The sequence below is a fragment of the Papio anubis genome, chromosome 11, assembly GCF_008728515.1.
Source record: "Papio anubis isolate 15944 chromosome 11, Panubis1.0, whole genome shotgun sequence".
NCBI classification, from domain to species: Eukaryota; Metazoa; Chordata; class Mammalia; order Primates; family Cercopithecidae; genus Papio; species Papio anubis.
This window is the reverse complement of record NC_044986.1, coordinates 84,307,009-84,321,101: the sequence shown is the minus strand read 5'-3', so window position 1 is coordinate 84,321,101 and position 14,093 is coordinate 84,307,009. Positions and strand designations below refer to the sequence as shown.

General features: G+C 53.1%; 1 protein-coding gene across 1 annotated transcript; it reads left to right on the top strand.

The window, feature by feature from the left end:
- Positions 1 to 301: 301 nt before the first annotated feature.
- On the top strand, positions 302 to 13,585 carry GDF10 (growth differentiation factor 10). Its single transcript, XM_003903643.5, has 3 exons — positions 302 to 1,070; positions 9,781 to 10,706; positions 12,605 to 13,585. The coding sequence occupies exons 1-3, from the start codon at positions 755 to 757 to the stop codon at positions 12,794 to 12,796; spliced, it is 1,434 nt and encodes a 477-aa protein (XP_003903692.1). The 5' UTR covers positions 302 to 754; the 3' UTR covers positions 12,797 to 13,585.
- Positions 13,586 to 14,093: the final 508 nt, after the last annotated feature.

Sequence of the window (14,093 nt, the reverse complement as noted above, 5' to 3'; positions counted from 1 at the left end):
ATGCTGACTCCGAGGCAACTGGGCGCACATGTATCCCCTCTCTGGTCCTCACAGGGGAGCTGTCATCTTGCAATCACATAGCCATCGCATGCCATTGCAGGGGCAACCCAGCAGGCAGGCCCCCCTCCAACTGCCGCCCAGCCCCCCTCGCAGCCAGGCCAGGCTGCGGCGCCGACACACAGGAGCCGGCTGCGGGGCTGGGTCTCGGGCTCTCGGCAGGGGAGCGGGGAGCGCGCTCGCCCACGCCCACGCCCCCCACACTCGCGGGCGCACACCCCGGCGCGCGCACGCTGCCACACACGGGCGCACGCACACCGCAGCCGGGCAGGGGACGGCAGTGTCTGCGGCAGCCCCAGAGGTCCGGGGCGCGCAGCCGGGTCCCCTCGAGGGCGCCGCCGGCCGCCCCGCCCCGTCCCGCCCCTCGAACCCGCCGGGCCGGGTGCGCAGTGGGCTGCAAACTTTCGCGGCGCGAGTCCGCCGAGGCAGCGCGCCGACTCGGGCTCGGTTTGGCTCTGCGCTGCTCCGGACGGCCGTGACCGCTGTCCGGGGCTCGGGCCGCCGGTACCCACGGACCACGCGCCCGGCTGCCTGCTCCGCTAAGCCCCTCGCCCCGCGCGGAACCCGGTATCCAGCGCCCTGCTGCCAGGGCTCTCCCCGCGCGCCCTACTGCCGCGAGGTCAGTCCGCAACCTCCGGTGCGCCCGCGCTCGCCTTCCTCCTCCTGGACTTTGGCCCTTTGGTGCCCTCACCACGCCATGGCTCGTGTCCCCACTCGGACCAGCCAGGGCCCCGGACCCCAACTGCTGCCGCTGCTGCCGCTGTTTCTGCTGCTGCTCCGGGACGCAGCCGGCAGCCACAGGGCTCCCGCCTGGTCCGCATTGCCCGCGGCCACCGACGGCCTGCAGGGGGACAGGGATCCCCAGCGGGCCCCTGGGGACGCGGCCACCACGCTGGGCCCCGGCGCCCAGGACATGGTCGCTGTCCACATGCACAGGCTCTATGAGAAGTACAGCCGGCGGGGCGCGCGGCCGGGAGGGGGCAACACGGTCCGCAGCTTCAGGGCCAGGTTGGGTAAGTACAGGGTGCCCCAGGACCCCTTCTCCTAATTCTCCACCTTCCTCACTTTTCTGTCTCCTCGCCCGTGCACCTCTACTTTTCCTCTTCTAGCCAACGGGTGGGTGGTTCATTCATTCTTTCACTAATAAGTCACTGATCTCTCCATGCCAGGCCCTGAACCTCCAGTGGGGCACCAAGAGTGGCACAGGGTGGCACAGAGGTCCTGCCCCTGGGGTGCTCCCACATTGCTGGACACCGACTACCCCATATACAAGGCTCTAAGCACAGAGTGGAAGAGGAGACATGGGCCAGGGGAGTATCCCTATGATAGGGTCAATTATGTGGGCACTTTACAAATGAGGAGGGCACAGCCGGTGAACATAGGCAGCCCTGACAGAAGTTCCAGGCACTGGGCCCTGTTAGGAAGCAGGAGCCACTAGCTGGTAGCGGCCATGGTTCCTGTGTCCAGGGAAGCAGAGTGGACTGAGAAGGGCCTTGGCTGCCGGGGATTGAGGACTCCCACGCACTGGCATGAAGCGTTCAGACCACAGGGGTTTAAGGAAGAGCCCAGGGACTTAGGTAGTGGGAACACTCTGCCTGTCTCCGGCCTTTGTCCCACCTTTCCACTTCCTCAGCCCCTTGGCTGGAGCTGGGCAGAGGGCACTTGCAGAGGCCCATGCTGCCCTGCTCTGAGAGCGCTTCCAGGCTCCTGCCTCAGCAACCTGCCAACCTTTGCAGGCCCTGGGTAGAGAGGGGCCGCAGAGGTGGTGAGAAGACCCTGGTTGTCATGGTGATTACTCCTGGTTGCAGAATAATGTTCCAGAAAATGTGGATGGGGGTCTCCTGCAGCTCTGTAGAGGATGAGGCCATTCAACAGGAGAAAAATCTGCAGTCTACAGGCTCCCCTCCTGAGAGAGAGGGAAACAAGCCCAGCTGTGGGGCTAGACAACCTGAGGTCAGATCTGTCACTGGCTGTGTGACTCAAGGTAACATCCATGATCTCTCATAACCATGGACTGGGGAGCACCTGCCACAAAGAGGCCCCATGCCCTCCTCCTCTACTTAGCCGACTCACCAGGTCAGTGGCCCTGGGCTTCGGGCCAATTGGATCTAACTCCATCCTCACTCATAACTTTCTTGCACTATGTGGGGTCCATTTCTGGAGGAACATTATTAAATTTAGCCACTTAAGAATCATCTGGCATGAATATGACCTTGGGTAAATCACTAAAGCTATATGGACTGGAGTGTATTCATCGATAAAACGGACAAGGCTTGCCAGTATCTCTCCTGTGGGGTTGAAGGAAAGATGAAATGAGGTCATATGTATAAGCTCAGAGCCCAGCACAGGTCAGATTAACTGTTGATGTATGGGATTCCCCTGGGAGCACAAAGAATCGTGCTAAGTATTATGTGTATTCCTGTGGGTTTAAACTTGACCTTGCTTCTCTATTAACTCAATCCTTGAAGCCTTGTAGTTGAGGAAGCAAGGCCAGCAGGGTCACTGCTGCAACACGAGTGAACCTGCCCACTCAACCCACCCACTTGCTGCAGCCAGGCATGGAGATGCCCGCTGTGTCATTCTGTTTTCACAGAAAGGGGGTAGTACAAGTAGCAGTGGAGTTCAGGATATTAATCTCAAAAAGGACCTGAAGACAGTGTCTCAAATCCAGCATTCCCACGTTACAGATAAGGAAACTGAGACTCAGGGGTTGTTCACAGTGGCAGAGGTTGGCACGTCCCATCTGCCAAGCCATTGCTATTCTCACCATCACTCCCCACACCCTGTCATCTCCATCAGAGCTATGACCAGGGTCTGGGAGGGGTAGGGTGAAGCAGACAAGCCTGGGAAATCAGGATTCTGGTAGTCTGGAGTGTCTGACAAATCCCTCTTCTTTGGAAGCCTGAGGCACATTTGGGTGTGAATCCCAGCTGTACCAGCTACCAGCTGTGTGCTGTGGCACAGGTTAGTTTACCTCTCTGAGCATCAGTTTCCTGTAAAGTGAAGTGAAGAAGTGAGGATTAAATGGGTTAAGTAGGTTTTATGCCTTGCATACAGTGGGGGCCCAGGCAGGTTGCTTGATCCTCCCCTCCCTTGATTCATCTAAGTGTTTCATGCCGAGCCCCTTGCCTGCCCTCAGATGCACCTGCTTCCTGATCCAGTGACCTGTCTGAGGAGGTATGAGTTTGGGCAGGGACCCTTCTCTCATGGATGATGCCACCCATGTGGGAGGCTTCAGCTCTGGTCTGAGAACATGCCAGTCTCAGCCTGCTCCCCACTGGTGGGTCTCTGCTGCCTCAGTGGGGCAGCACCTCTTCCTGAACAACAAATGCCTCCATCCCCACAGCCTGTGGTACGTAACTATACCTCCCCTGGCACCGGACAGCGTAGCTCAGCTGCCAAATGCTGGCTGTGAGCTGGCCTGCTGGGGTCCAAATCCCAATTCTGCGATGTGGGCAAGGGACTGAACTTGTCCATGACTCAGTTTTTTCACTTCTAAAATGGAGCTAATAATGCTCCCCTCCTTATATATATATTTTTTAATGGAAACTGAGATATGTCAAGCGCTTACACCATTCCTGACACATGTAAGTGTCAATGGTGTATTAACTCTTGCTGTTATTACACCAGCCACCCCTTCATTCCCCCCCTCATTGCTCCCTGAAGTGCATTTTGTTCCTCATTAAATCTGCATCGGTGGAGAAAGCCTATGAGCCTGACCCTAAGGGTTAAGGTTAGACCACCCCTAATTCCCACTGAATGCCCTGTGTTTAAATGTAAGCTTTGTCACCTAACAATGTGATACTGAGTTGGTTTTCTTCAACTCTAAAATGAGAATAATACTACATACTCACCTGTCAAAAATGCCAAAATTCAAGTTTATTTCAGTTACCTAAGTATTTCCTAAACACTTGGTTTGGTGGCAGATGCTATAAGCTCAGGGAACACCAAAGATGCCCAGAAAAGCTCGTAAACTAGCAGGGCACATCAAAGTAAGCAGCAGAATAGGGCAGCGGGTCTGGGGAGTGCCATATAGGAAGGAGGGCAGGGGTGCTGCAGGAGCCCAAGGGCGCACTGACCTGGCAGGGACAGGGCCTCTGGGTGGGGCCAGGAAAGCCTTCCCAGAGCAAGCCAGGCCCCAGCCACTTTGAAGGGCAGGTGGGGCTTAGCCAGGTACAGAAGTGAAGCTGTCCACTGCGTTCAGAGACTGCCAGGAGTTTGGTTTTAATGATAACGCAAGGAGAGAAAGGCAGGAGATGGAGGCAGACAAATAGGTTGCAAGCAGGCTGTGGAGAGCCATGAGTATTATGAATTTGTTCCTCCATAGGCAATGGGGCAATATACAATGTGCATGCATGAGGGAGAGAAGGAAGGAGCCAGGGAGAGAGAGAAGAAGAGAGGGGAGAGAGAAAGGAGAGAGGGAGAGAGAGGGAGGAAGAAAAGGGACTGCAGGGGAAAAGAGAGATAAAAGAGAAAAAGTGAGAGATTATAAATAAATGCATGCTTATTGGGGAAAACCTGGAAATTATAGAAGATCACAGTAAAGAACATAAGTCATCCCTAATCACAGCCAGATATAACCAGAATTGTTAGTATGATATTTTGGTAGAATCATTCCAGCCATGTCTGTCTATCTATCTATCTCTCCACTATCTATCTATATCTCCATTGTTTTGCCCTTGTATGTAAGATATATATGGATATATGAATATATTTGAGATATATATGTGAGATATATATATGTGAGATATATGTGGATGTATCTTTTATGGATTATATTGTCAGCATGCAGGTAAAACTTGCAGGTATTTCCATTTGAAATTACTTTTTTTCATTACTGGTCATCTTGAGCTTTTCCCCATGCCTGCTGGCCATTTGCAATTTTTCCTGTGGAAACTGCCTCCTTGTATGGGAGTCCTTCCTTTCTCCTACTGATATGCAAAGGTTCTTTACATAGTAAGGATCTTAACCTTTCACCTTTAATAGACAATTTGCTTTTGAGGCATGAGTGTGATGCAACAGGCAACAAAGTTCTGGGACCACTGTTGTGGTTGAGCTGGAGCCCTGAACGCAGGGTGGAAAGATGCTGTGTTCAGGATGGTTGTGTAGAAACAGGAAGCAGAGCAAACAGGGCCTGGAGATTGGTTAAAAGCAGGAGGGGGAGAGGCGAAAGAGTTCTCAGGTTCCTGCTGGAGGGGCTGGAAGGGAAGTGAGGCCTCCCACTGGGCAGGAGGTCAGGGAGCAAGGATGTGGTGCCCTGAGGGTGGCAGTAGCTCCTGAGGCCACAACTGTTCTGAGCCCCTGCTGGGTGCCAGGCACAGTGCTGTTAGTGCGCTCTGCAGAGATGATCTCACAATAACTTTTGGAGGTGCAAATACTCTCTCCAGAGAGAGGTGCAAATACTCTCTCCTCAACCCTATAGCCTGCATGGAAACGGGCACTAAATACTAAATCCGTGTTAGTTCCCTGCTCTTCTCTGCAGCACCGTCTGGCCCACCGCCCCTTCCTCCAGCTTCTGTTGGTGCGGGCATCGAAGCCCAGCGTTCTCACTGATTGCCCTGGTGGCTGTTTGAGGGGCAATGGGTGAAGGGACAGATGTCCAAAGTGTCTTGGAATCATTTTATATAGGGCAGAGCATCTGAGGGGCTGCTCTTGGCCTGAGAGTTGACCAGCAGTGGGGCTGGACAGACCTTTGGGTGAGAAGGTCCCTTCCCCCAGTACCATCCCCACTGCCCTCAGGAAGGAGGCTGAGTGCCCAGCAAAGTGGACCTGATCACACTTCTGAGAATTCCCAAGAGCCACTGAGAGATCAGCTTGTCTAAATAAAGTCGGTCTTTCCCTTCTTAGGGAGCCAGAACTCAAAACTACCAAAATAATGACCTCTGTTTGCAAAACATGCTGCAGTTCACAGCACATGATCTTTGTCCATTAGCGCTTAGGCAGATCATGAACATATCCAGAACACATGGAGGAGCAAAAGGCATGAGCTTGGGGTCACACAGAGCTGGGCACAAGCCCTGACTCCACCCCTGGCCAGCTGTGTGACTGTAGGCAAATTACATACCCTCTCTGAAGCTTCAGCTCTTTGTCCACAGAATCAATGACCCCTCCCTACTCTCCTCATGGTAAAAATGATGAATCAAGCATGCAGAACACTCCACATAGGGCCAAGCACATACACTTGGAGCTCAGAATGTCATAATTAATAAACAATTTTGTTCCAATTTAAAGATGAGAACAATGAGGCTCAAGGGGAAGTCTGGCTAAAGACCTGGCTACCCGCTGTCTCCATTTGGATTTGCATCATCAGCTGCATCTTTGTAAAGAATGAGGATTTCTTGATTTCTTAAGACTGTGGTTACTGCACTGTAGGGCAGCATGCCAGGAACCCCCAGTGTTAACTGAAGTTAACACACTTTTCTCTTGTCCCCACTTGGGCAGGATTTGCACAGACAATCTCATTCAACATGCATCTCTGAGCTCCAACTGTCACCTAAGCCTTATGCTGAGGTCTAGTGGTGCAGTAGTGAATAAAACTGGCAGTGTCCCTGTCCTGTTAGAGTTTATGTTTTAGGAAGATAAGAGCAATAAATCAGTATACAGCAGAATGCCAGGAAGTGCTCTGAAGGCCAGTGAAGCAGGGGCAGACAGAGTGATGGGGCTGTTGTCCAGCCACGGGAGCCCAGGGGACCCATTGCGGGAGGTTCCATTTAAGCAGATACCTGAAGAGGTTGAGTGGTACTGGTGGATGGGGAACCATGAAGGTGGAAGGAAGCGTGAGGCACAGTCCTGAGACGAAAGCCACATGTTGGAAGGACAAGAAGGCCAGTGTGACAGGGGCAGAAGGGAGGGATTGGGCTGGGGATAGGAGATAAAGTTGCAGAGGTAGGCAGGCCAGATCAAGTAAGGCCTTGGTAAAGGGTTTTTATTTGGGGGCACTGGAGGGCTCCGAGCTTGGGGGTGACCTGTGATGCACCCAGCACACCAGGGGCCTTGATTGGACAGTGCTCTATAAAACTGTGACATGAGGAGACACTGAAGATGGGCGTCTTTGTCATTACCAGTCTGTCTCCCCTCTAGGCTGAATTCCTCATGCGCAACTTTGTTATGACCCTGGGCAGCCCAACTTAGCCCAGAGTAGGAGTTTTGCAAATGCTTATTAGGAAAACAAAGAGAAGAAGAGGAAGAAAGAAAGGAAAAGAGGGTGGATAGAAAAGGGGAAAGAGGGGAAGAAAACAGAGACGGGAAGAAGGCAGAGAAGAAAGAGAGAGAAAAGACATGAATCACAGGGCACCAGCACACATCAGAGGAAATAACGACTTTGTCTTCGGAGCTTCTTTGTTATGGCCTGGGCTCGGCTAAACTGAGAGATTTCAGGTTGAGGTCCCTTCTCTGAGCCACAGCCTGGAGCCCCCTGCACTGGGTAGCTGCAGGCACATCCAGAGAGAGGACCAGCCTGTGGCCCCTCATGCACTGGTGCTGGGGGTGACCTGTCTTGTCCCCAGCAGTCCCCAGCAGGGAGAGTCTTCACGGAGCAGGCTGCTCAGTGAGAGGTGAGCTCCCTGTGGCAGGAGGCATTCAAGTCACATGGAGGTAGGGCTTATACCCTTTTGCACAACCTTAAAGGTTCCTCCCCACTGTGAAGCTGCTAGCAGAGCAATGGAGGAGTTGAGACTTGAACTAGATCAAAGAAAAGCAAGGTGCTGTGTTGGCTGGGTTGCAGCTCGGATATTTGGATCAGTGAATGCAAGGTACCCCAGTTGATGGAGGGGAGCTTGCTCTGCCAGCCTTGGTCCTTCAGACTCAAGTGGCAGAAACCACATTTGGGGGCACCTCCTTTGTGCCTGGCACTTCACTAGGCTGTTTCTGTGATCTTCCAGACAATCCTCTATGTGAGATAGAGGCTGTTGTCCCTGTGCGTCAGATGGGGAAAGCAAGGTTCAGGGCGTGGCCCCACTGAGTCCTCGGAGCTTGGTTCCTAGGGCATTTTCTAGCTTGGGGGTGGGGTTGCAGCATTATTGGTGAACTTTCACCCCATCCATAGGTCAACCCCAGATGCTGCAGATACACAGCCACTAGCACCAGAGTGAGCTGTCAGCTGCCACTGACTTCCCAAACTTCCCTGATGGCCAGAGCCCCCTGGAGTGCTGATTAAAATGTGGAAGGCATTGTCATGCAGTCAAGGCTACATGCTTGGGGAAGCGAGGTTCAAATGTGCATATAAACCCTGGGCTGCTGCTTGTGTGTGGAGCATGTTGAGGGGCTGCGACACTGTCCTGGCAGGTTTATTGTGAGGATTAAATAAGGTAATGGCTTCAGTGTCACCTGAGCCTTTACTGGCATTTATTTATGAGGCCCTCCATAGATGTGCTTCTGTTTCTTCCCGCTCATAGTCCCTTAAGAGTATGTGAACAATCCCAGTTGAATTATGCCTTCTTCCCAACAGAAACAAAGAAGAGAAAGCGGAATATTTCTGCTAAAAAAAAAAAAAAAAAAAAAAAATCCCTGCAGATCCTGTAGGTACAGGGGTCAGAAAGGTGTGTCCCTGATCCATGCCCCTGGAGAGCCCAGTGTCCCACACACACAGTTCCCGGGCTTGGGAGCTCTGCTCCTCTCCAGATATTCCCCAGCAGAAGGACACTTGGTTGTCAGGAAATGAAGCAGCGGGAAGGAGAAAGCCGGCCGGACCTCTCTGGTGTCCTGTTAGTGTGCAGCATCCTAGGGAGGCACCAGGAAAGACTCGCCACTCTTCAGAAGCCTATATCCGACTTGGCCATTTGAGAACGCTCACTGGTATATAATAATGTTTAGACAATTCAAACCTGACACGATACTCATGCTGCTGCCAAGGTTGGGCAGCTTCCTGGGACTGCTGACGCGGCTATGCTGCTCTGGTGCCCTGGGGAACACCTGCTTCCGCTAGACAAATAGGAAGGAGTGGCCGGCAGCCCCAGGGAAGGCTGAGCTACAGCATTCTTGAACCGAGTTGCAAATGTAATGGTTGAGACCTCCCGGTCTTCACCTGGACCTTGGAGATTTAGTCAAGTTGCCTTGTGTAATCCTGATATTGCTCTTTTCTTTGTAAAACAATCTTAAAAGTCCTCAGGCAGAACAAAGAGCAGATGCCTCAATGGCTGTATTTTTGATCCCAGTTTCCCTTAGGAGGTGCTCAAAAAGCATGAGTGTTTATTTCATCTCTTTTGGAAGAATGTTTGGGTTTAATGTGATGTGTATTTAATGATTGCATTTAAAAACTGATTGCATAAATAGAGGGCTGTGCAAATACAGGAGGGGCTGCCTTGATGCAGGGCTTGGACCCAACCCAAGCCATCCTGAGCACTTAAGGAAGGTGTCAGTGACATTTGTTCATTTGTGCATGCAGAGACAGTAGAGGCCAAGGGGAGCGAACAGGAGCTTTGGAGTCCAGCAGGCCTGAGTGCCTCCCTGTCTGCTCCTGTTTCTTTGTTGTTCCTTCTTTTTGTTGTTGTTTGCTATGGGATATTGACAATCTCAACCTTAATTCCTCACCTGTGCACTGAGGATTGCAAAGGGCGCCCTCATCAGTTTAATGTGAGGATTACACGAAATGAGGGAGGCAAAGTGTGGGAGGAGGACGGTCCTGAAAGTGTGGATCTGTGGGCGTTGCTCCTCCAGCCCTGGGTGGGAGATCCTCAGGAGCACGAGTGAGAACTTCACAGCCTGTGGTCTCTCCTTCCCTCACAGAAGTGGTCGACCAGAAGGCCGTGTATTTCTTCAACCTGACTTCCATGCAGGACTCGGAAACGATCCTTATGGCCACTTTCCACTTCTACTCAGAGCCTCCTCGGTGGCCCCGAGCGCTCGAGGTGCTATGCAAGCCGCGGGCCAAGAACGCTTCAGGGCGCTCGCTGCCCCTGGGCCCGCCCGCACGCCAGCACCTGCTCTTCCGCAGCCTCTCGCAGAACACGGCCACACAGGGGCTACTCCGCGGGGCCATGGCCCTGTCGCCCCCGCCGCGCGGCCTGTGGCAGGCCAAGGACATCTCCCCCATCGTCAAGGCGGCCCGCCGGGATGGCGAGCTGCTCCTCTCCGCCCAGCTGGATTCTGAGGAGAGGGACCCGGGGGTGCCCCGGCCCAGCCCCTATGCGCCCTACATCCTAGTGTACGCCAACGACCTGGCCATCTCGGAGCCCAATAGCGTGGCGGTGACGCTGCAGAGATACGACCCCTTCCCTGCCGGAGACCCCGAGACCCACGCAGCCCCCAACAGCTCCGCGGACCCCCGCGTGCGCCGAGCCGCGCAGGCCACCGGGCCCCTCCAGGACAACGAGCTGCCAGGGCTGGATGAGAGGCCGCCGCGCGCCCACGCGCAGCACTTCCACAAGCACCAGCTGTGGCCCAGCCCCTTCCGGGCGCTGAAACCCCGGCCAGGGCGCAAAGACCGCAGGAAGAAGGGCCAGGAGGTGTTCATGGCCTCCTCGCAGGTGCTGGACTTCGACGAGAAGACGATGCAGAAGGCCCGGAGGAAGCAGTGGGACGAGCCGAGGGTGTGCTCCCGGAGGTACCTGAAGGTGGACTTCGCAGACATCGGCTGGAATGAGTGGATAATCTCACCGAAATCTTTCGATGCCTACTACTGCGCGGGAGCATGTGAGTTCCCCATGCCTAAGGTAGGGTTTTTTCCGCCTTTTGTCAGATTCTAAGGCTCAGCTCTGCCGCTACCGTCAAGCCCCTCAGCCTGCAGGACTTCTGTTTCCCCATCTGCGAAATGGGAATAACAGTACCTCCTGTCTATTCCAGGCAGGAAATAGGTAGACATACGTCACCAAATGGCAGCCCGTAGGGTAGTTGCCGCCCACATATGTGTGAGTTTGGCTGTGTTTTTTGAAGTATTGACTTGGTTGAGTTGGGACTTTAAAATCAGAACATTCTTTTGAAAAGCAGGAGAATCCATGTCTTTAGAAACGCATCTCCACATAGCAGCTATCTGCAGAGGTTGAGTAGATGCTGCTTCCTGTACACAGGGCAGGTCCCAGAAGCTCCATCCTCACCAAGGCTCTCATTTCTGTTCCCAGCCTGGACCCCAGGGTGTGGTGATCTGTGACCAGCACAGTGCAAGCCTCAGCGGCTCTCCCACTGTGGACTCCCTCCTCCTTGCAGCTCAGGGCAGGAATCCACAGGGAATAGGCCTTCACTATGCACAGGGTCTGCAGGACACACAGCACTGGGCTGTTCTGTCTGTTGCACCAACCTAAGGCTTTCCAATTCTCACCTTCGCTCCAGCCTGGGCTGTGACTGAGTCCATCCCTGTTCCTGCAGCCTGCCCTGCAGCAGCCTGGCTGTCTGTGATGTCAGCCCTGGGCACTCAGCACATAGTTTCTTCCTGATTAGTGACTCTGCCCAGGGCACGTCATGCCTTTCCCTCCAAGAAAAGAAAGTCAGTGCATAAATCCAATTTGAACTTAAATAAATCAGTCAGCTGGGGAAGTCCAGACCCAAATAAATCAGTCAGCTGGGGAAGTCCAGACCCAGACATGGGGCAGCAGTAATGTGTTTGGGAATTAAGTGGCTTCTCCTCAAAACCGTGCATGTGCAAGAGGGAGGGAGGTGCCTGACAGAGAGACAGAACCTGCTTAAAGGGTCTAGCAAAGGCCCAGGCAGATGCAAGCCTGGAACCCTGAAGGCTTGCAGCTGGTCAGCCATGTGCTTAGCTTATCACCTGGCTTGCTGCCTCCCCACCTTCCAGGACACCAGCCAGAACGTTGCAAATGCAGGTGTCCCTACCCTGCTCCCCTCCCACTACCCCGACACAGGAGGGCTTCCTCCTCAACTGCACTACATATAAAAATCTCTGTTTGGCTGGTGATGCACTGAAGTGGATGACCTGGTTGGTTCATCTTGTCAGAGGTGGGCACAGTTTTCCAAGCCAGCTCACTTTCTAACTGGGGGTCTTGATCAAGTTACTCAGTCATTTTAAGCCTCGGTGTCTTCCCAGTAAAGTCCAGGGAATACTCACCCCATAAAATTGCTAAGCTGACAAAAAAAGGGGTGATGCAGGGGAGAGCAGCCCCTAGGAAATGTGAGTGTCCAGCCTGTCACATTGCCACGCACATGCCAGGCTTTCCCTTCAGTGACAAGAGCACGACCTCATGGGAAGCACGCTTGCCCTCCTCAGACTGCAAGATCAGGGCCATGCTGGCATGTCGCTGTGTTTTCCCTCTAGGCAGCTTCTGCCTGCTTCCTGGTGCTCTGCGGGGATGTGTGACACTCAGGCGCCCCCATGTGGCCCTGCCGTGTTGGGGACACAGCATGCCTCAGGAAAGCCAGTGGGCAGGAAGGCCTGGGGCCTCTTGGAGACCTCAGCCTGGCACTCAGCATACATCTGATTTTAGAGGAATCGTGTACCCCGCCTTGGGATCTCATCCATTCCTCTAGGTGGATGCCTCTTCTGTGGCCTCAGCCGGGGAACAACAGCAGAGCAGTGTGGCCTGGGACTGTGAGGACAGCATGGGTGGGTGGATGGGTAAGGGCAGAGCTGAGGTAACCCTACTCCTTTCCTGCCTTGCAGATCGTTCGTCCATCCAACCATGCCACCATCCAGAGCATTGTCAGGGCTGTGGGCATAGTCCCTGGCATCCCAGAGCCCTGCTGTGTTCCCGATAAGATGAACTCCCTCGGGGTCCTCTTCCTGGATGAGAACCGGAATGTGGTTCTGAAGGTGTACCCAAACATGTCCGTGGACACCTGTGCCTGCCGGTGAGACTACTCCAGGGTGGAAAGAAGCCACGCCCAGCAGAGCCGCCTTCTCGGAGCCTTCTGCAGCCAGGACTTAACTTGTGGTGCAGCTGCAGGCACAGAGCAGAGCTCATGGGCAACATTACTGGGGCCCAGAGAGAGCTGTCCGCCAGTGCATCATTTGGGGGTCTTTCATTGCTAGTGACTAGCCCCTTAAATGCCAGTCTGAGTCCCTGAAGGAATCTGGGAATTAGCCCTGGCCTGAAAGTGGCCCATCATTCATACCCACTGTTCTGAAGGCTTGAAAAGAAAACGTGTCCACAACATTGGCTGATGTGATCATCATCTCATGACTGAGCAAGAAGACTATGCAAAGCTTAGAGCGCTCCCTCCCTGCCCACGGAAAGAACTCTGTTTAAATGCTCAGTTCAGAACACTTTGGGCCACATAGTCATTTTGGAAGACAGGATAATCGTGGTGTAAATGGGTGTTTCCTTTCAAATTTCACTGCAGAGCTTTTATTCATACGGTATGCACATGTAACCAATGTTGGTTTCTTTTTCTTAATATATATATTTTATTTTAAAACAACAAAAAAGGAGGGCGTTGACACCATTCCCCAGAGAGATAGTCACGCTGAGTGTGGGTTGTTTAAACATGCATATTGAAATAACACATATAGTAACGTGGGAATACTAAAAAATAACCAAGATTTTATATTTTTGTAAATTATACTTTCTATACTGTAGATTGTGTATGTTATGTGTTTTTATGGAAAGCTAATAAATTAAAGGTACAGTGGTATCTTGAAAAACTTAATGTCACCCATTTCAAAATCTCACTGACTCCCCATCTGTAAGTACACCGTCTGGTGGTTGCTGGGGACTCAGCCTCTTTTAGGGTCGCTGGAGTCCCCTAGGCCATCTGCATACTCTCTGGTGTCCGTCCAGGCTCCAGAAACCCAGACTTTCCCATGCCTTCCAGGGGCCTGTCCCACCACTGGTTCCTGCAAACCCAACCTAGGCTGATGTCGAGAATGGACATGGCCCCAGACAGAGACAGTGGCCTCTCGGGGTTTCCCCTCGTCCCCTAGTCTCAGGGACATTGATTGATTGGGAGGTACCTGGGATGTTTAAAGGAGCATCTATGGTTGCCTGGTCAGAGATCTTTTACTGCTGATAATTCATGGAGCAAGAGATTCAATATAAGTAGGGGTCTCTCCTGAGGTCCAAGGACTCATGAGGAAGTGGATGGGCCATGTGGTCTTCTGCACCTGCTTCTCCTTAGCTTGTGTGTAGAAGGGTCACCCAGCAGCCCTGTTC